Source organism: Nuphar pumila, chromosome 1 (assembly GCF_984573655.1).
Source record: "Nuphar pumila chromosome 1, dmNupPumi1.hap1.1, whole genome shotgun sequence".
Taxonomy (NCBI): domain Eukaryota; kingdom Viridiplantae; phylum Streptophyta; class Magnoliopsida; order Nymphaeales; family Nymphaeaceae; genus Nuphar; species Nuphar pumila.
The window spans coordinates 18,914,238-18,936,144 of record NC_143249.1 but is presented as its reverse complement, the minus strand read 5'-3'; the positions used below and the strand labels follow the sequence as shown (position 1 = coordinate 18,936,144).

Below are 21,907 nucleotides of genomic sequence, written 5' to 3'. Positions count from 1 at the left end.
AGCTATTAGAAATAATCCATACGAATATTTGTGAACTTTTTAGAGTCCAAACTCATACTGGCATGTTATATTTTATAACATTTATTGATGATTTCTTGAGATATGGATACTTGTATCTCATTAGAAATAAATCAGAAGCAATTGAGAAATTCAAAGAATACAAAAATGAAGTTGAAAGACAATTTGGTAGAAACATTAAAATTATTAGATCTGATAGAGATGGTGAATACACCTCAAATGAGTTCAACAATTATTGCAAAGATCTTGGTATTAATAGGCAAAAAATCGTACCAAGGACATCGTAACAAAATGGTGTTGCTAAAAGGTGTAACAAAACTCTCCTGAACATGGTAAGATCCATGTTAGTAGGTGCTCATCTACCCAAAGTTTTTGGGGTGAAGCTGTAAATACAATTATGTATACATTAAATAGAGTACCTTGTAAGGCTGTCCCGAAGACTCCATATGAAAGATGGACTGATATGAAATCAGACTTAAATCATCTAAGGAGATGGAGATCTGTAGCTCATGTAAAAATCTTAGATCCAACTATAAATAAATTGGATATCAGATCAACTAGATGTATCTTTATTGGTTATCCAAAAGGATCAAAAGGCTACAGATTGTATCACCAGAGACTAGGACTGATAGAGGGTAGAGATGTTGAGTTTTTAAAAAATCTCAACAATAAATTCGGTGATCCAACTGAGGATCCCTTTGATTTACTAGATGATCATGATGATCAAAATGAATAGTTGTAATGAACCAATTGTAGAACAGTTAGGTAATGAACCAACTATGAAATAGTCAGGCAATAAACCAACTGATTTCGAACCCTCTATCTCTCAAAGACTAAGTGGTCGTAAAAGATCTAAAGTTCCTCCATCCTACTTGGATGATTACTATGTGTATTTTGTGTGAGGAATGCAATTAATTCAAAAGAGACATCAGAATAGAAAAGAGCTATAGATGAAGAAATTGAATCCATTGAAAAGAACCAAGACTGGGACTTAACTAATATTCCTGAGAAAAGAAAACCAGTTGGTTGTAAATGGGTTCTTAAGAAAAAATATAAAGCAGATGGATCTATCGATAAATTTAAAGCAAGACTAGTAGCGAAAGATTTTTCCCAAAAAGAAGGAATCGATTATACCAAAACCTATTCGCCAGTTGCTAAATTTATGTCCATCAGAATAATATTATCCATAGTTGCTCATTATGACCTAGATATATGGCAGATGGATGTAAAGACTGCCTTTCTAAATGGTGACTTAAAAGAAGATATATATATGTCTCAGCTAGAAGGCTATGTGATAAATGATGATAAAGTGTACAAGTTAAAAAAATCCTTGTACGAATTGAAGCAATCACCATGAGAGTGGTATTTGGCTTTTCACAAAGCTATAACAAAGATTGAATACAAACCAAATCAGTTAGACCACTGCGTATACGTTTAGAAAAGTGAGAGTCTTTTTTGTATCCTATCACTATATGTTGACAACATTTTACTCACTGAGAATGATAATGAAATATAGTCAATACAAAGAAATGATTATATACCAACTTTGAAATGAAAGATATGGGTGAAGCTTCCTATATTCTGAGAATTAAAATCACCCGAAACATAGATTCAAGGATTCTCTGTTTAAGCCAAGAAAGGTACATTGACTATATTCTTAAAAGATACAGAATGCATGACTCCAAACCTATTGGAACTTCTGTTGCAAAAGAAGTAAGCTTAAGCAAAAGCGATTGTCCTGGTGAGGGCCAACCAAATCTTAAAATTCCTTATGCTCAGGCTGTTGGAAGCCTAATGTATGTGATGCTATGTACAAGACCTGACATAAGATTCGCTTTAGGTCTTGTTAGCAGATATCAAAGTAACCTAGGATGGCCTCACTGGTAAGCCATAACGAGAATTTTTTGATACCTAAAAGGTTCTAAAGGCTTGCAACTGAGCTTTCAAGCTAACAATCTTGATTTGATTGGATGCTCTGATGCTAACTTTGCAGGGTGCAAAGATGACAACAAATTTACTTCAGGCTACATCTTCTTCTTTGGAGGAGGAGCTGTTGTGTGGTCTTGTAAGAAACAGGGTTGTGTGGCTTAGAACACTCAAGAGGCTAAGTATATCACGTGTAATGCAACCGCGGCATTTGCAGTATGGATCAACAAGTTCATTAAAGATTTAAAGATAGAAATATTATGTGAGCATGTACAGATATACTGTGATAATCAAGTTGTTATTACTCTAATGAAAAGTGAAGCTGATAACTACAAGAGCAAGCATATAATGGTGAAATACCACTACATACACAATATGATTGAAAATAATGAAATAACTGTAGAGTACCTTCCTACATTGAATATGGTAGTGGATCCCTTAACTAAGGGTATTGCAGAAGACTTGTTTATCAAGCATGTTGCCCAAATGAGATTAAGATATATATGATTACAAAGGAAATCCTTAACGGAAAATCCGTAATTAATTCAAGGAAGCCTACAATAGTAGGAGCAAACTGAGCAGTCTCATGTCCAAGTGGAAGATGTTGGTGCATGTGGCCATGCACTAGATGTTGTGCTTATCTATGAGTAGGCTTGCTCATGGATAAGCTAAGTCCATTTTACAAATAACCCTTTTCATTTTAAATTCAAACTCTAAGTTTATTAAAAACATCAGACTCACTGATATTCTCTCAACCGTCTACTGAGCCGAAAGAGGAAATCTGAAGGCTATATAAACATGGGACTCGACCCCTATGAAGATATGTGATATAACACACCGTGAAGCCTTTGAAGCAAACCTCCAAGCAGAAAACAATAATCTGCACTTTCTCTTCTTTCTTTCTTCACTCCTCTGCTGCCGCTCCTCAACGTCTCTATTGCCGCCACAACCGAGGACCTTCTGTTGCACAACCTCAACAGTTGGGTCCATGATGGCTCAGGTTGAGATGACCTTGGACACGAATAGGTTCTGGTTTATGATGTTTTAGGTTATAGCTTTAACTCAATAACAAATCAGGTTGGGTCGACCAAAATGCGGGTTTAAAGCCAATGTTTTCCCTCCTTTTTACCTCTATATACTGTTATCTAAATATCAAAGGGAAAGAAATTTCTTTTTTATTATGTATATTTGTCGTCATAAGTTACGGTTTAATTGGACATTTAACTTTGCAAATTATATTAGTTATTTATAAATGGGACTTGAGTTTATGACAAATTTACGTTAGCCTTAACTCAAGAATAAACCATTTGAGCTTAAAGTGGGTCTTATAGATTGTAACTGAAATTTGGGTTTTAAATTCGGAGGTTCTTTTTTTTTTGTTTGGTTTTTCACATATTTTTAACATGAACATAAGTATAAAATGATATAAAACTAACACATGAGTTTGTTATAAAAAAATTACTATTTTGTAATATGAAAAATGTAGGATGCGAGGAAGAAGCGAATTGAAAGTGATCAAAAGTAAAAGAATAACATTAAGGAAGCGAAAATGAATCGATTTGAAAAACAAGGAGGAAGAGGACTTTCTATTAAAGAAAATTGAGTCTCATATTTCTGAAGTAGGTTTCTCAAAGCTTTTCCTCTTTTTTGGAAAGTGAGGAGTTTTCGTGTTTTGAAACAAGCTTCTCCGGTGCTAAGAAGCTTCCGGTAACTATGATTCAAACACCTTTTACCACTAAAGAGTCCTTAGCAACTGTCTAAATTGCCATTAAAGACTCTTTGCCTGATTTTTATACATCTGATGGTTGGGTCTATCCACACTCTATTCACATGAACCCTTCTCTCTCTCTCTCTCTCTCTCTCTATATATATATATATATATATATATATATATATATATATATATAACCCACTTAACTTTTGACCTATTTTATAAAAATATTAACTTTTGAAATTTAGGAATACCCCTCTGGTTAGGAAACTAATTCTCAAACACTCCTTATCAAATTCAGCTAGTCCCATGGTGGTTAAACTATAGTTAGACATCAAAAAATTACTTCGTTGCCCTTTCCTTCTCTCTTTTAACAATCCCCATTAATCCAAGGGTTAAACAAGTCTCTCAATCCCTCCCTCCGCAAGTTGCCTTCTGGCTGGAGCCTAGATTGTGTTGCTGGTAGTCACCGGTTACAGGTTCGGAGCCCGACTCTGATGGTGCATCTCTTTCTCTCTCAACCAGAAAAGAGGTTGGGAAGCTCTTTTCCGAGTAGGGTGTGGCCTATATATATATATATATATATATATATATATATATATATATATATATATATATATATATATATATATATATATATATATATATATATATATATATATATATATATATATATATATATATATATATATATATATATATATATAGGCGGAGCTTTGGGGGGCGGGCTGCCTCCCGAAACAGTTATTTTTTTTTTGTAAAAGCCCAGCCCTGACTGCAGCAAATAGTTTGATTTGTCCATATGAAATAGATTTTTATTAATAAATTTAGCCATTTTTTATTTTATCTCAATTTTTTTTTTGGGGCGCTGCCCCCAAAACCCCGACTATCAAACAAGTTTTTTTTTCCTACACCCCTGTTTGCCCCCTCACTCACATGAATCCTAGCTATGCCACTGTGTATATATATATAAACTCAACATATTAAGTACATTTGTCATTCTGCCCCATAGTTTTGAAGTGTTTTATGATATATCTGAACTCTTAGATGTGTTTGGCGTGCTGGATTTAGTGAGAATCAACTCTTGGATCATGTTTTTTTAATGAAAAAACATGTTTTTATGAGGAAAAAAATTAGTATCTTTATAGCCATTGATTTTGGATCACTGAAAAAAACTTGTATACAGGTCAAATTTCAGCAATCCAAAAGCCGGTTACCACTAAACAAAACATATATATCACATCTATAGATTTAAAACTTGTTTGTGTTGATGGAGGGTGGTTCACCTCTCTTCCATCTGGTGTAGTCTTTAATGTTGGGTTTCATACTTCCCAAGTTTCAAAGCACAAGCCAGACACAATTATTGGTTGCTCCCTCGAGAATATTGTTGACTTTCTTGTTTGTTTGATTAGGGTTGGTAAGCAAACAGTGCAACTTGTTATTCGGTGTAAACACCCCAAATTTTCTTCATACATTTTCAAACACCCTCTTTCAGCAGATGCCAGTCCCCTTAGGAGTCTAGCCCTAAGTCGATTACAACTTAGGTGTCATTTCACCCCTTTTCATTAGAAAAATTATCATTTTACCCCTAGGTCACCTTAGATCTCTGCCAGTCAGAGTCGAGCATGCTCATTTTCAAGCTTAGATCAGTTAGAATGTCAGTCATTTCTAGCCCACTTGAGCTCATGATGAGCGAATCCCATTCATTTCTGATCATTTCAGTTGAAATCAGTTTATTTCCTGAGAAATGAGCTAATTTTTATATCTAATCCAAGTCAATTATCTCTGAGCCAGTTAATCTCAGTTGACCCTATCCCCCTAAGTCTAACCTGAGCTCATCAGAAGTTCAAGTGACTCAGTTCCAATTCAAATCCATTGTCCATGGTGTCGGAGTCCATTTTAGCCCATTTCAACTAAAATTGAGCTGAGTCCAGTCAGTTGAGCAAAGCGAAGCACATGATCGATCCTTACTTTGATTACCTCTGGTTATGACGTCAGGAACGGTTGAACTTCGTACCGACAAGCAGTCCCATTCTTTAAAAAATTTTCGCATTTTAAAATAAAGATGAGTTATTTTCAAAATATTTTTCAAAATATTTTAACTTGCAAAAGTAAAATTGTGCAATGATAACATGTTTGGTGATCATGATGCAAAAGTAAAACTTGTTATCATTGCAAAATTTTACTTTTACAAGTCAAACTGACATTTGAAAAAGATTTTGAAAATACTCATCTTCGTTTTAAAATGCGGAAAATTTTTGAAGAATGAGACTCGCCTGTCGGTACAAGGTTCAACCGTTTCTGGTGCCATAACCAGAGGTAATCAAACCAAGGATCAATCATGTGCTTCGCTTTGCTCAACTGACTTGACTCAACTCAATTTCAGCTGAAATGGGTTAAAATAGATTTCGACACCATGGACAGTGAATTTGAACTGAAATTGAGCCACTTGAACTTCTGGTAAGCTTAGGTTAGACTTAGAAGGATAGGGTCAACTGAGATTAACTGGCTTAAAGACAATTGACTTGGATTCGAGCCAGAAATGAGCTCATTTCTTAGGAAATGAACTGATTTCAGCTAAAATAGTCAGAAATGAATGAGATTCACTTATTGTGAGCTCATGTGAGCTAGAAATGACTGACATTATAATTGATTTGAGCTTGAAAATGAGCTTGGTTGACTCTGAATGATAGAGATCTAAGGTGACCTAGGGGTAAAATGATAATTTTCTTAATAAAATGGGGGGGGGGGTGAAATGACATCTAAGTTTGAATTGACCTAGGGCTAGACTCTTAAAGGGACTGACATTTGCTGAAAGGGGGTGTCTGAAAATATATTAAGAAAATTTAGGGTGTTTACATATGCCCCTCTTTGCTACTAAGCTGGTTGGGAGCCGAGCTTAGTGGCAAAAGAAAATATGTCAAATTTGTGCTATAAAAATGCCCCAGTTAAAAGAATTTGATTGGGTATGAAAGAATTGGCTCGGGTGATAGTGGTAGATATGGCATGGAGAATGAAGAAGAAAATTCACCTCATCGAAATGAGGCTCAGGCTTGACCCTTACCTGAATGAGAAGGCTTGAGTGAAATCCTCGAGAGAATAGATTGAGAAAACCATGAAAAATACCTCATAAAATAAGAGGCTGCAAAGAAGGCAATGAAAATGGGGTTCCCTCAAAGCTTTGGAAAAGGGAGTTGATCTTGGGCTCCTCATTGCTGAGACTGAATAGCTTTTGAAAAATGGTCTTTTTGCAAAAAAGATTCAGGTTTAACCCTTATCTTGAAAGAAAAAAAATACCTCGTGGAAGAACGAGGTTCAGGCTTGACCTTCAACCTGAACGGGAAAAATAGAATCCTCGAAAGAAGAAACCATGATGGAACCTTCGAATTTCGCACAATAAATTCGAGAGGGGTTTGCAAAAGAAAGAAAATGGGGTTCCCTAAAGCTTTGAAAAATGATTGATTTTGGGCATCTTATTGTTGGGACTAAATAGCTTTTGAAATAACCTTTTGCTGAAAAATATAAATATTGACTCGACCTTAAACCGAAAATAAAAAAATAAATTGTCTATGATGGGACAATAAGGAACATAGGGAAGTGTGCAAATCTGAGAGCCCAAGCACTCAGATTAAAAAGAAGGGAATAATCTTGAAAACTTGTGTCATCAAATCCTAAAGAAGGATAACAACAATGCCAGGATATGTCAAAATGGACATCAAGCTCTTTGCTTCATGTCGAGATAGCTTGAAAAGATTACCAATATGATAAAAATGATAGTTGATTCAAGATAATTGAAATGTAAGCACATTTGTTTGAAAAATATTCCTTCTTCTACCTAGAGTATTACCTTCAACTGAGCTAACTCCGTAGAATCTAGAATTAAAATCAAATTATTGATGTTGGGTTTCTTCAAGGAAGTTATCTATTTCCTTGATATGAAAAGAAAAGAATTTGTTCTCAGTTTTCATAAAAGGGATTTATGAAAGGATATTGATAAAAGTATTTCACATGAATAAAGAAGATTCTTGGCAGTTTGGGCAGTTTAATATCTGGGGTTTACGCATGATGATGTTTTTGCACTCTTTTGAGTTATAAAATTGAGCTCTCTTGGGATTTGGAGAGAATTTCATCACATCAGCCTTCAACTTGGCTATGTTCTGATTTTCCCTAGGACACATCACATACTCCTTCAACTTGGAGATGATCTGAGTCTTCTTTGATCCCATGAATTACATTAAGGATGTTGTCTCTTTAATTAAAATCTCTTGATGATAGCATTGATCAAATATCTTTTAGGGATTGGCGGGAGGTTCAATGCATCCGCCTTTAACTTGACGATGATTTAAACTTTCTCTAGAAGGACACATCACATGCTCCTTCAACTTGAAGATGTTTCGAGTCTTCTTTTGCCCTGGGGGTCTAATTCATCCATCATTCTTCAACTTGACGATGATTGAGAGATCCTATTTGCAGATAATTAATTGCAACTTGAACAATGGAAGAGATATTAGGATTGAGTGAATTCTTTTTTGCTCAGGATATTTCTATTGCCTTATTACCAGAAGAATGGTCTTTAAAAATATACCATGGCTATGATCAATATCAGTTCACTTATGGCTTTTCAACATCACTGAATTTTTTCTTTACCGAGCATATCGAGGATTTTTCTTCATCCTTTTGGTTGACCAACAAAAAAAAATGAATTTTGTTCTTTGTTCGCAAGAGCTTTGTCTTTTTGGAAAGAATACTGAATGTATTTTGAAATAATTCTTTTTTATATCAACAACTATTTTTTATAATAAATTAGTAAAATATTCTTGAAATCCTTGATGAAAGAAAGTACTAGACATTCAGTTGATATATACATGGCTAGATAGTGAACCTTGAAAAAGACTTGGTATTAATAAAAGATCAACTCAAAAGTTAAATTTTGGAAAGACCACCACAAGACCGAATTTGGTGAGAGGACCAAAACAACTGGATTTGGTAAAAGGCCATCACCAAGCTGGATTGGGTGAAAGGACCAACGCAAAAGCCGAGTTTGGTAAAAGGACCAACACAAAGATGGATTTAGTGAAAGGACCAACACAAAGCTAGATTTAGTAAAAGGACCAGTGCTAAACTGAGTTTGGTAAAAGGACCAACGCAAAGCTGGATTTTATGGAAGGACCAATGTTGAACCAGATTTAGAAGGAACAATATAAAACTAGATTTTATGGAAGGATCGATACTGGACCGGATTTAGAAAGACCACTGTAAAACTGGATTTTATGGAAGGACTGATGTTAAACTGGATTTGAAAGGACGAATTCGAAAATTAGATTTTGAAGGACCAGTGCTAAACTGGGTTTTAAAGGACCAATGCTAAACTGGGTTTGGAGAGACCAATATTAACTGAATTTTGAAAGACCAACTCAAAAATTGGATTTTGAAGGACCGAGGTAAACTGGATTTGTAAGGACCAATTCGAAAATTGAATTTGGAAGGACCATTGATAAATTGGATTTGATAGGACGAGTATAAAATCTGAATTTTGAAGGACCAACTCGAAAATTGGATTTTGAAGGACCAGAGTAAACTAGATTTGTAAAGACCAATTCAAAAATTGGATTTGGAAGGACCAATGCTAAACTGGATTTGGTAGAACCAAAGTAAAATCTGGATTTTGAAGGACCAACTCGAAAATTGGATTTTGAAGGATTGATATCTAGCGAAATTGCAACCCAGAGGTTTGATTATAAAAATTAGCATTGACAAAGATTGTAACCCAAAGGTTTGATTGTAAAATTTGGTGACCCGAAGGTCTGAAAATTGGCAACCCGAAGGTCTGATTGAAAATTTGGTAAAATCGGTGACTCGAAGGTCTGATTGACAAAACTGGTGACCCAAAGGTCTGATTGGTATTGAGCTTGAATTTTGATGAAAGACCAGTGCAAGTACTGGATTTGAAAGAATGACCAACATGAGTGCTAGATTTTGATAAAGGACCAGTACGAGCACTGGGTTTTGAAATTTGAATTCAACTTCAGAGTTGATTTTGAAAAGAACTGGTCAAAGATAGTTTTGGAGAAAGGCTCAACCCAAAGGTTGACTTTTTTGATAAAAAGACTTGACTCAAAGGTCGAATTTGAAAAAATCGATGCTCTGAAAGTGCTTGATAGTTGTGATGAGAAATTTTTAATTTCACTTTCACGATGACTTAGACAACTGCCAGGATCTCAGGATTGTCCCTTATCTTGAATGTGAAATGAATTGATATAAAATGATACAAATGGATGTGAATGAATGCAAATAGATACAAATGAATGCAGACAAATGCAAATGAATGCAAATAGACGGTGAAAGATTTTGTTTGATCCTGCCTGTATACATGATGTTTTAAAGTAAAGACAAATTTTCAAAAAAAAAATACCCCAGTATAACTAGAGTGTAAGATATTGAACAAAAGAATAAATACTTGATATATGACAGACATTTCCTAGAGATAACAAGAGAAAGATTGACGATGCACTTCTTGATTGATTCGGGAGGCACTCTGAAGGTGGTCACTCCTCGCAAGAAGACATTTTGAAAAGAAGATGACGCCAAGTTATGAGGAAAATAGGTAATTTTATTGATGCAGTAAAGAAAGAATGACAAATCAAAGAAAAAAATGAGACTACATCATCCCTTTAAAATGACAAAAGCAAGATGAAAAATCATTGACATTGTCATTTTCTTGAATGATCAAGGAAATACTTGGTCAAAATGGTCGACTGATCTTTCTCTTCATCTACCACAAGAAGCTTTTTGTTGATGCAGTCTTGAATGATGTTCTTGAGGACGAAGCAACGTTCAATATCATGCCCCATTGCTCAGTGAAACTTGCAAAAATAATATTTACATTTCCCTAGGGTGACTGGAGGATCAACAACCCTTGGAAGTTTGATCATATTTTTTTCGAGAAGGTATTCAAGAATTTTCTCAAACGGTTGATCTAAAAGAGTGAACTCGCGGTCATAATCCCAACTGTCACGCTTTATCTTCTCTCGAGTGCTTGGTTTCTATGGGAAGCCAGAAGACTTGTTATCATGCTTGAGGGCATCACCCTTTTTGCCTTTCATGTTGCTGCTATTGTTTTGGCCATGGTGTTGGTTGCGTAAGTGGCTCACACTTTTTCCTTGGTGTCTGAGTTATTCTTCGAGAGAGTGAGGCTCTCATATACACTATTTTCTATCTCCATTTCAAGTCATTCAGCTCGTTCTATTAATTCGACAAAGGATTGCACTAGAGAGGTAAAGATCAGGCCCCTCAAAGGTTGGGAAAAATTATTTAGGATCACTGACAATACATGCCCTTCTGATATCAGATCCCTTATTCGATTGCAAGTGGATCTCCACCTATGAATAAAGTCTCTGGCCTTTTCGCCCTCTTTCTGTCTCAGGCTGCAAAGATAGTTCAATGTGGGCAAGGCCTCAATATTGAATAAGAATCATTTGATGAAAAGGTTGACCACCTTATCAAACTCTCGCAGCTCGATACGATTGATGTACTCAGAATACCATTTGGCTGTTGTGCCTTCCAAGCTGCATAAAAAAACATCTGAACAAAGCTCGATTGTCTCTCTTGAATCGGTTGCATTCCACGGAGAACATAGCCAGATGAGCCTTGGGTTTGTCAGTCCCATCGAATTTGACAAATTTGCGAGGGAGATCTTCCAGACTATCGTCCTCTTCTAGACCATCATAGAAATCCTCACTAGTATAGACTTTATTACCCTTATCACGAGCCTACAGGTCCTTAACCATCCTGGTCATTTCCTTCAGCTGAAGCTGGATTTGATCATTGACTGCTAGGGTCTGCTTCTATAACTGGTTAATAGATTCAGGCTTTTAAATAAACAACTCTTGTTCTTCTTCAAAATCTTCTTCTGTTGAATCTACACCTTCAGACTTGTTGTCCTGTCGAACCTTCTTTCAGGCGATTTTGATGTACTTTCTGATGGTTTTGCCCGTAGTTTTCTTCCTGGATGACACCTTTCCTGAGCTAGCCTCATCTTTCTCTGATTGCATCTTGGCCATCAACTTCTGGAATAAGGTATACATGGCGGGATTGATGTCATCGCCACCTTGCTGACCCTGTCCTCTGGCCGAACTTGGAGAACTCATTCTTTCTTGCTTGCTGCTAATATTGCTGATGCACTGATATGGTGCAGTCTTCTTGCCTGAACTGATCTGAACCATTCAACAATGTCGATGCTCTCTTGGGACAAAGGGGATGGTCAGGATGAGGAAAAAATTTTTAGGGCAACAATTTGAATAAAATGGATAAGAGAAAAATCTTATGAAATCAGGTTGACAATTTTGAAAGGGTATCTCATTACCAAGGATTGGGTCATCGCTGGAATTGCGACAATTGCGTTGTTACTTCGACAAATGAAGTATGCAACTAAGGTAAACCCAAAAGAGAAGGTGGACGGATAATTTCCCACTGCCATGATCAGGGAAGTCACTGGAAAATAAGGTGAAGAGATGTTGAAAATGAATAACAGGATTGAAATCCATAAGAAAATACATGATTTTTCTTGAGGAAAATAACAGGCAGGATCAAAATAAAGCTGAAAATTCGAGATTCAAAAGAAAGGAAGGATGAAAAATCGGCCGGAGTTTTGAAGAATAGAGAATTTGAAAAATCATGCAGGGTTTTATAAAATCCTTGTAAAAATAAAAGAGAATGCAAGGAATAAGTGAAAAATAAGGGACTTTGAAAATCGTCCAGAATTTTTAGAAAAATTATTGAAAAAATATAAGAAAATAAAGAGAAATAGATTCAATCACATCCTGCACAAACAAGTATCCGCATACAACATTCCCTAAAAGGCTGACTCTAAATGCATAAAATTTTGAAATAGCTGTAGGACCTTAATCCTAACTCTAAGGCTCAGATCATCTGTGTCCAATCATGCTATGCCGATATACTTGAGTCAAGGCTCGATGTACGTGGCATAAAAAAAATCTTCGATTCTAAGCTTCATATTTTTCAACATCCTTGAGCGCCTGCTGATATACTTTGGACTATGGCCCTTGGTACGTGGCATGGGGGGATCAACCCAAATAAGTGCCCCATTTGTGAGACTTTGTCCTAAACTATGGTTCTCAAAGAAAGCCCAACAATGTGGTGGGCAGGTAAAAGTAGATGGGGTTGTTTTTTAAATATGATCAACATACAAGAAAACAGAAGGCTCTAATGACCTATAGAAATAAAATTTTGAAAATTATGAGATTCAAATATTATTTTCAATCAGATCCTAGATTGAGGAGGATTCTATTTGACCTAAGTCTAAGTGAGCATGAATAATGTCTTCTTAATCGGTCCTACCAAACCATGCCTAAGTTTACATGCAATTCATGTCAGCTAGGTTCGATTCTAGGCTCCTAGGTTCACATGAAATAAAACTGACATTGTAGAACACGATTTTGACAAGTTGAATAGAACAAAACACTAGATTAATCAGGCAGAGATAGGTCTCATCACGGTCATCAAACCTGTTATCATTGCAAAATTTTACTTTTGCGAGTCAAACTGACCTTTAAAAAAGATTTTAAAAATAACTCACCTTTATTTTAAAATACGAGAAAATTCTGAGGAATGAGACTCACCTGTCGGTACGTGGTTCAACCGTTTTTGGCGCCATAACCAGAGGTAATCAAACAAGGAATCAACCATGTGCTTCGGTTTGCTCAACTGACTGGATTCAGCTCAATTTCAGCTGAAATGGGCTAAAATGGAGTCTAACACCATGGACAGTGGATTTGAACTGGAACCGAGCCACTTGAACTTCTTTTGAGCTCATGTTAGACTTAGAGGGATAGGGTTGACTAAGATTAATTAGCTCAACGACAATTGACTTGGATTCGAGCTAGAAATGAGCTCATTTCTCAGAAAATGAACTGATTTCAGCTAAAATGGTCAGAAATGAACGAGATTTACTCATCATGAGTTCAAGTGAGCTAGAAATGACTGACATTCTAACTAATCTGGGCTTAAAAATGAGTTTGGTCGACTCTGACTGATAGAGATCTATGGTGACCTAGAGGTAAAATAGTAATTTTCTTAATGAAAAGGGGGTAAAATGATACTTAAGCTGGAATCGACCTAGGTCTAGACTCCTAAGGGGACTGACATCTGCTGAAAGGAGGTGTCTGAAAATGTATGAGGAAAATTTAGGGTGTTTACACTCAACTAGTCTCGTTTTGTATTTCATAGAGTTGAAGAGTTGAGCCACTAGCAACTCATTTAGCTTAAATGAGTCTAGCCCAAACACAGGGTCTCGACTTTTATATATATATATATATATATATATATATATATATATATATATATATATATATATATATATATATATATTGCAATGACCACATATTTTGCAAGTTGCATTTTAAATTCACAAAACATTCAACTCTTTTATCTGCCTTTGTGATAGAATGCCTACCACACGAATGACATTTTTTAGGGTGTTTCACAAATTTAACCATGCAGATGTGTTCATAGATTTGCTAGAAAACTATACTTGTATCATTTTTTTACACAAAACCATAGCTTTTTGAGCTTTGAATATCTATGAAAATTTTAGACTATCAATTTTCAAACCTTATAAAAACTTATTCGTGTGTCAATCATATCATTTAAGAGTTCATTCTTATAACATCAAACATGTAAAACATATTTGTATGGTCATAATTGAGAAAACATCAGAAAGTTCCTTAAAAATTCTTGGACGATGATAGGGGTAGGTATGGTTAGAGTAAGCAACTGCTCTCTCTCTCTCTCTCTCTCTCTCTCTCTCTCTCTCTCTCTATTATATATATATATATATATACAATGAAAACTTATAAAATGAAATATGCAAAATAAAATACACAAAATTGGAATGTTTTTAAATATTTTTAAAATTTGACCATATAGATATGATTTGCATGCTTGATATTTGATTTTCACGTGGATAAGTTTTTACAAAGATTGAAACATCAACAGCCTAAATCTTTTGTAAATATTTTAAGCTCAAAAAGTCAATTTTCATTTGAAAACTTAATTCAGGTTCCTAGCAAATTGATTGTCGACCACATCTATAGGGTTAGAATTGCAAAAAGATTATCAAAATGCCTATTTTGAGAATATTTGCATGTTTTTATTTTGCATAAGCTCATACATACACAAACTATATATATATATATTTTGCGACCAATGAAATACGCTTACCCCTATCTAATTTTGTGACAAATGATTGTGGGTGGTGGTGATGGTCAGAGCCGTACCTGTGTTTTATGGGGCCTGAGGCGGATGGAAAAAATGGGCCTCCTATTAATATTAGGACTTCAGGGCCAGGGCCTCCGATTTTTTTTTTAAAGAATCAAAATAATAATAAAATTTGCATTCACATTAAACAAATATAATATTTCAAATATTTATATTATATTAAATAAAAATGTATAAAATATTTATATAAACTACCTAAACAATACTCATTGGCCTTAAAAATGGGCCCCTAATTTTTTTTTGGGCCCAGGGGCCCAAGCCTCATTGGCCTCTTTACAGGTCCGGCTCTGGTGATGGTGACCGTGGAGAAATAGTGGTGGTAACCAGGATGATGGGGGTGGAGTGAAAGAAAAGTAGTTGTAAAAAAAAAAAGTTTCACAAACTGAATTTTGTTATTTTGATATATAAGCGAATCTCAGTTTTGAGTTTCACTAGATCACGTTTTAGCAAAAGTGTAAAATCGTTAGAATTTGGTAGAAATCAGGTGGGTGAATATGAGAGGAATATTGCAATATCTTGGGACTACACTGAAATACCATTACTTTCAAGGGCAGTACCACTCACTTAGATGTCAGACAACCCTTTATGCTGAAAGTGGAGTGTTCTTATGGATTTTGGGCTCCTTTTTCAGGAGAAAAAGCAGTGCCCAGTTTGTTTGGTCACAGTGGGGCCAGCAAAAATGCATTCCCGTCGATGCGTTTCTGCAGAAAAGCCCCAGTTTCCGTGACACGCAAACAGCCCCTTAGTTGCACCCTCAGACGTGCAAAGTCACCAGTAACCGTCAATGGGTAACTCACATGGGCTAGAGAGAGAGAGAGACTAGTGCAACCATTCATAGTCATAATTGTTTGAAATTCTCGTGATTTTATTGTGGGATTTTCAAAACTGATATAATCTCCAAAAGAATGTGATTTTTTTAAATACTTATATATTATATCTCTATATATTTAAAAAAATTTAATAAACGGATGCCTCTTCATCTTAATAACAACTTTTTTAATTGTTTCACAGGATTTTAATTTGCCAAGAAAAGATTTTTGACTATGTTACCAATGACATCCTGTGAGATGCCTTTAACAAGAAAATGCTTTCATATTCTGCTCGTGAGAGGAGGTCCATCTCCCAACTTCCACATCAAATGCTCATGCCGTATACAAATCAAATGCAATTATTAAACAAACAATAGCCTGTTCATCAATGTCGTCTTCACACCGGATACAAAGATAGACTCGTGAACCCTGCGGCTCTTCTGCTTTGGTGGGTCCCCACTGCACATGACCACAACATTCAAACAATATTCCTTGAGATGAATAAAAAAGACCAGCATTTTCTGCTTTTTTATTTTTATTTTTTTTGGCTAGCTCAGTGTTTTTTGTGGCAGGCAGTTGTGGATAAACCCCGTGAGATTCGAACTTGAGAATTGAGACCCCTCAGTTGTGATAGTGCAACTAACCCTCCAGCTATCGTATTAAACCCCCATTTAGCAGTCATTTAGTATCTTAACATATCACACCAAAAAGTTTCTCACTTTTAACGTAGAGCCATTAGTTTAATATTTCCAATTTTAAGATGGCCCATAACTAGAGAACCAAACTTTATTTGAACTTAGAGCTTGGGAAGCTTTGGGCAATGGATCACATCATATAGACATCCCTCCAAAATAGGTCATCAAAATTCAAAAGGACCGTGGATGATTCACAGTGCCATGAAAGCCAATATTTTTTTTATCATTGTCAATTTTATGATTATTAAAGTGCATACCGTGCTATTTCTCTCATCTTTTATTGGTACAGATTATTTTCTTCGGGAGTACTGTGAGTGGGGGGCCCATTTGAGCCCAGCATTTTTACAGGTGCCTGCCACATTAAGAAGCCATTAAGAAGCCTGGTGGGTCTCTCTCTCTCTCTCTCTCTCAAAACCACTTGTAAAATATTAAAGCAAAAGTAAATGAAAGAAAGAACAGAACTCAACACATAGATGTCGATAAAAAAAAAGTGATGATTAACCCACTGAACTGCATCCTTAAAAGGCCCCTTCCCCCCAGTTACTTACACTTGATCAATGAAGCATAACCAATGGGAAGTTTCAGAATACCCTTCTTTCTGTGCATACTCACTTTTCTGTTGTACCCTTCTTCTGCTCAACATGGACGAAAGCAGCCATCAGCACTGGTTATTGGCACTGTTTTCTGTGACACCTGCTTTCAGCAGAGATTTTCAAGCAGCAGCCACTTCATCTCTGGTTCATACTGATTCTACAACCGCCTCCCTTTCCTATACTTATATATCTCATTAACTTTATTTTCTTGTTCTTTGAAGGTGCAATTATTGAAATAGAATGTGGAGATGGGAAACAGAGGCACAATTTCAAACAAGTACAGACTGACACAAGAGGAGAATTCAAAGTGAAATTGCCATTTTCTGTCAACAATCACACAAGGAGGATCAGGAGATGTTCTGTGGTGTTGGTTAAGAGTAGTGACCCTTACTGCTCTGTAGCATCCATGGCAGTTTCTTCTACAGTAAAACTGAAGTCAAGAAAGGCAGGACTCCACATCTTCTCTGCTGGTTTTTTCACCTTCAAGCCTCTACAGGAGCCTGATCTGTGCTATCAGAAGCCTAGCCTGACATCCTCCAATTATGGTGCTTTCCCCTTCCCTTATGTGTCTCCTCCAAATGAGCCACCAGCAGAAGGAAACCCTCGTTCAATTCTGCCACCTTTGCCAAAATTGCCATCTTTGCCACCAATCATACTACCCCCACCGATAAATATAGCCCCACCTCTGCCATATCAGTCAAGACCACCAGCACTCCCTCATGAAAAACCAACACCATCTTTGCCTCCCCTTCTGTCACTACCACCTCTCATAAATACAACCCCACCTCAGCCAGGTTCTTCAAACCCATCAAAACAGTCTGAAACACAATCATCAAACTCAAGAAATGTGAATCCAACAGGCTTCTTTTCACCACCCACAATTCCACTAATTCCATCACCACCAGCTTTCCCTTTTCCTCTGCCACCAAATCCATTCCAACCATCACTTTCTCCTCTAGTGCCTGTTCCTTTAACTCCAAACCCAGTTCGGCCACCTCCACCACCACCTCGGATCTCCTTCCCTCATTTCCCATTCCCTCCAAACCCATTTCGTCCCCCTTCACCACTGATACCAGGAATCCCTCCTGCTGGCCCAACTAAAACTGGAACAAGGGAAGCCACTACCCATGTTTGAGTGGTACAAATTTAGACAGAAAGCATACTAAGCTCCAGGCAGCGGTCTGTGTATGTATTTAGTATTAATTAGAATAAAGTTAGAAAGATGTTTTCACGGATAAACTATACAATATAATAAATAGTCTTTGGTCTGTATTGATTATGAAGGTGATTCCATAAAAAGGAATTAGAGAAAAACCAAACTATACAATAATAAAGTCTTTTGTATGTTTTGCTTATGAAGGTGATTCCATAAAAAGGAAGTGGAGAGAAACCTGGAAAACAACTTATCAAAAGCATATGCTCTGGAAGCCATTCAGTTTGTTTGAAGATGAAGTCTCTCTCTCTCTCAATTTGAGCTCATTATTGGATCTTTAGAAAGTTGTTTAGATTAAAGATATGTTGACCAAGAACATGACTCACAAGTTTATGTTGGAACAGGGTGATTTAAAATAGGATTTTGAACGTTCGAGATTGACACTTAGAGGCACGTTCTCGAGTGTAGAATCATAAAGATGTGAACGAGGCTCGGTGTGACTGAGGTCCTAAGATGCAACTAAGCGCTGACCACAAGAGCAACTCTGCTTCACAAGATCATAAGTAGGGGTGGCAAAATCTGACACGACCCGTCAACCGCTTCTTAGCCGGGGTTTGGCTTAAACGGGTTCGTGTTGTAAACGACCCGCCTAACCCGTTTATTAAATGTGTCGGGTTCGTGTTAGGGGTATGCCAACCCGGCTGACCCGTTTAATAAACGGGTTAGGCGGGTGGATCAACCCGTTTACCCAAACCCGACCCGCCAACCCGTTTACCCGACGTGACCCGCCCGCCAACCTGTTTACCCGTTTACTCGAACCTGACCCACCAACCCGACCCGCCTGCTAACCCGCCAACCCGTTTACCCGACCTGATCCGTTTATTAAATGGGTTAACCATGTCGTGTCCGGTTACCCATTTAATAAATGGGTCGGGTTTGTGTTTGCCACAGCCGACCCGTTTAATAAACATGTCGGATTCATGTTGAGGTATGCTGACCCACCGACCCGACCCACCAAACCTATTGCCACCCCTAATCATAAGGGTTCTCCCACACAAGAGCTTGATAGCTAAACATGATTAGCAAAGATAAGAATAGAATTAGAAAATCTCCGTTTCTTTTTAAATGCCTTGAGTCTAAGGTATTAATAGGCCCAAGAAGGCTCTACAGTATAGACCATTTATAGGCTCTAAACGAACCGTAGTTACCAATTTCTAGATATTACAAATTTTTGGATGAAGATATTCCTGAGTGTCCAGCTTTAGTTATGGAAGTCCACCGATCAAATAGCCATCAAGCTGATCCAAATTGTTGTGGGTATTCATAAAATCTATTTAAGAGCCAAAACCGTCCATAAGCATCCATTTAAGTCAAACTTCGAGCACCCTTTGCATGAATGTGCATGGATGACACACCCATATCCTGTGTGTTGCACAGCAACTTTCTCAAGGAATCCAAATTAGGGTGCGCAGCGCACAAGTGTTTGCACTGACGTTCACACACACACACACACACACACACACACACACATATATATATATATATATATATATATATATATATATATATATATATATATATATATAGGGAGAGGGAGAGGGAGAGGGGTGGGTTTGAGGGAGGCACAACATTGGGGTTAGGGTGGGCAGTTCCCACCCTAACCCCAACCCCCTTCTGGTATGTGGCTCCGCCACTGCCTATAGACAAATGCTTTCAAAGTATTCAGAAGAGGAAGAACATTGCTTGAACCCTTAAAATTTGTTTTTCTCATTATTTTGAGATTAAACTTTCCAGAGGCACTTTGGAGCAAAAAGACTATACTCATCAATTTAAAAAAAACATATATTAATTATTTTTAAAATTTACCAACAATCCCTCACTAATTTCAAAAAATGCTTTCTTGTATAGGGATCCTATTATCAGTGAGAGTGTCCTTGGGACTTAACCCTCACTTGATGAATGAAAATCTAAATTAATCAAGGTACTAAGTGGGCTTGCTTTGAACTTAACTTCTTATATTGTTAATTAGATTTTCAAAGTTAAACTTGTGTGAATTTAAGTTGGGACATTTTATAGCCTTGTATTTTTTCTGGATTCATGAGTGCTTTAGGGAATTGTATGAGTAGTGGTTCATGTTTCTACATCTACATAAGTGAGTTTGTCAAGCCTTACAAACTTATTAAAAACTTTTAGTTCAATCTTCCAATTTGTTAAAACTCATGAGCACACATCAAGAATGAGTTACATATATGTGCTTTTAACAGTCTTCCTTAGCTCATTTCCTGCTTGAACCTAGGTATTGGAGATCTCTAGTACACTAGGTTGGGTTTCCCTGAATGAAGACATATTTGGCTTTATTCCCATTCTCCTTTGGTGTTTAAAGATTGATCTTTCTCCAAAGGCTTTTCATTTAAACGGTTCATTATGCTTTGACTTGATCTCGCACATTTTGGAGATATTACTCTATTTTATCTCTACATCTCAAACATTGATTTTCTCATTGCACACCTGATGACCTGCTTTCACATTGCACATAGGCTAATCACAACATCAAATAGCAGGCAATAGCTTCTTAAAAGCAGAATATCCACCACTATTCAGCTTCTCCACAATTTAGTGAGATTCATGTTAGATTCATAATAAACGAGTTGATTCATAATAAATCAAATAGCTCACAATTTAGATTCATAATAAATGAGTTGATTCCATCAGCTTATGAATTTCCAATCAGTGTCCAACCAATATCACCAACTCGTGAGAGATAAGTTGAATACTATTGATAGGATTTGACCTCAAAATAAAGGGGAAAGCATTTGCTACCGCCGTGGGTAAAAAAAAAGCCCTAGTTGGAACTCAGGTGGAGGTTGTTTTGACCAAATCTGACCTCATAGATGTGTTCAGCATGGTCAAAATAGTAGGAATCGACCCTTGGATCATAGTTTTTCAATCTAAAAATATGTTTTTTTAGGTTTGAAAATTTGGTACATTATGGGCTGTTGTTTTTTCAACCCTTATAAAATCTGACATATACATCAGAAAAACAAGGTTCAAAGGTCAGTTTGTATTAAACTTAATATGTAGATCACCTGTGGAGGGTCAGATGTGAAAAAAAAATTGAAAACAATAAAAATATTACATTTTGTCACTAGGGGTTCCTTATGCAAGAGGGTATAAAACATTACCCCAAAATAAACATAGATCATAAGACGTGCATGACGGTATGCAACGTAATTTAAACATCCTATATTTTCAATATTGACTATTTCTAATATTTTAGATATTGAATAAATCAATCTAAATCTCCATTGATTTTAAATCCAAATCCAAATGCACATGAAAATTGTTTTGAGCAATAACATGATCCAATCTTTCAAATCCAAATCCATTAGTGCCACTAAATCCATCCATTTAAGTTTCGATTAATGTTGGATCACATCATACTCAAATATAGTTTAGATCTAGGACCATTGTGAGTAGATATGATCTGCATGTGCAAACTGAAAAATGATCCCACTACATTTGGAACATTATAAGGCAGAAGATAATCACAAGGAAACATATATAAATGAATGAAGATGGATTTTTATGGTGCAAAATCATGTGACCACAAAATCCATTTTCTACCAACTTAGTACCATACTGTATCTCGTTTGGATAGAAAAAAAAGGCAAGGTGAAAATACAGATTCTATGTGGGAAGTAGCTATA

At 36.4% G+C, this 21,907-nt stretch overlaps 1 protein-coding gene across 1 annotated transcript; it reads left to right on the top strand.

Moving 5' to 3' along the window:
- The first annotated feature begins 16,966 nt into the window (after positions 1-16,966).
- On the top strand, positions 16,967-18,182 carry LOC149848218 (uncharacterized). Its single transcript, XM_090003696.1, has 2 exons — positions 16,967-17,191; positions 17,269-18,182. The coding sequence occupies exons 1-2, from the start codon at positions 17,026-17,028 to the stop codon at positions 18,180-18,182; spliced, it is 1,080 nt and encodes a 359-aa protein (XP_089859822.1). The 5' UTR covers positions 16,967-17,025.
- Positions 18,183-21,907: the final 3,725 nt, after the last annotated feature.

Excerpts from the sequence above, each read along its gene's own strand:
- LOC149848218 (XM_090003696.1), top strand. The coding sequence starts at position 17,026 with ATGGGAAGTTTCAGAATACCCTTCTTTCTGTGCATACTCACTTTTCTG. Across the intron at positions 17,192-17,268 it reads CAGCAGCCACTTCATCTCTG|GTGCAATTATTGAAATAGAA; the intron begins GTTCATACTGAT and ends TGTTCTTTGAAG.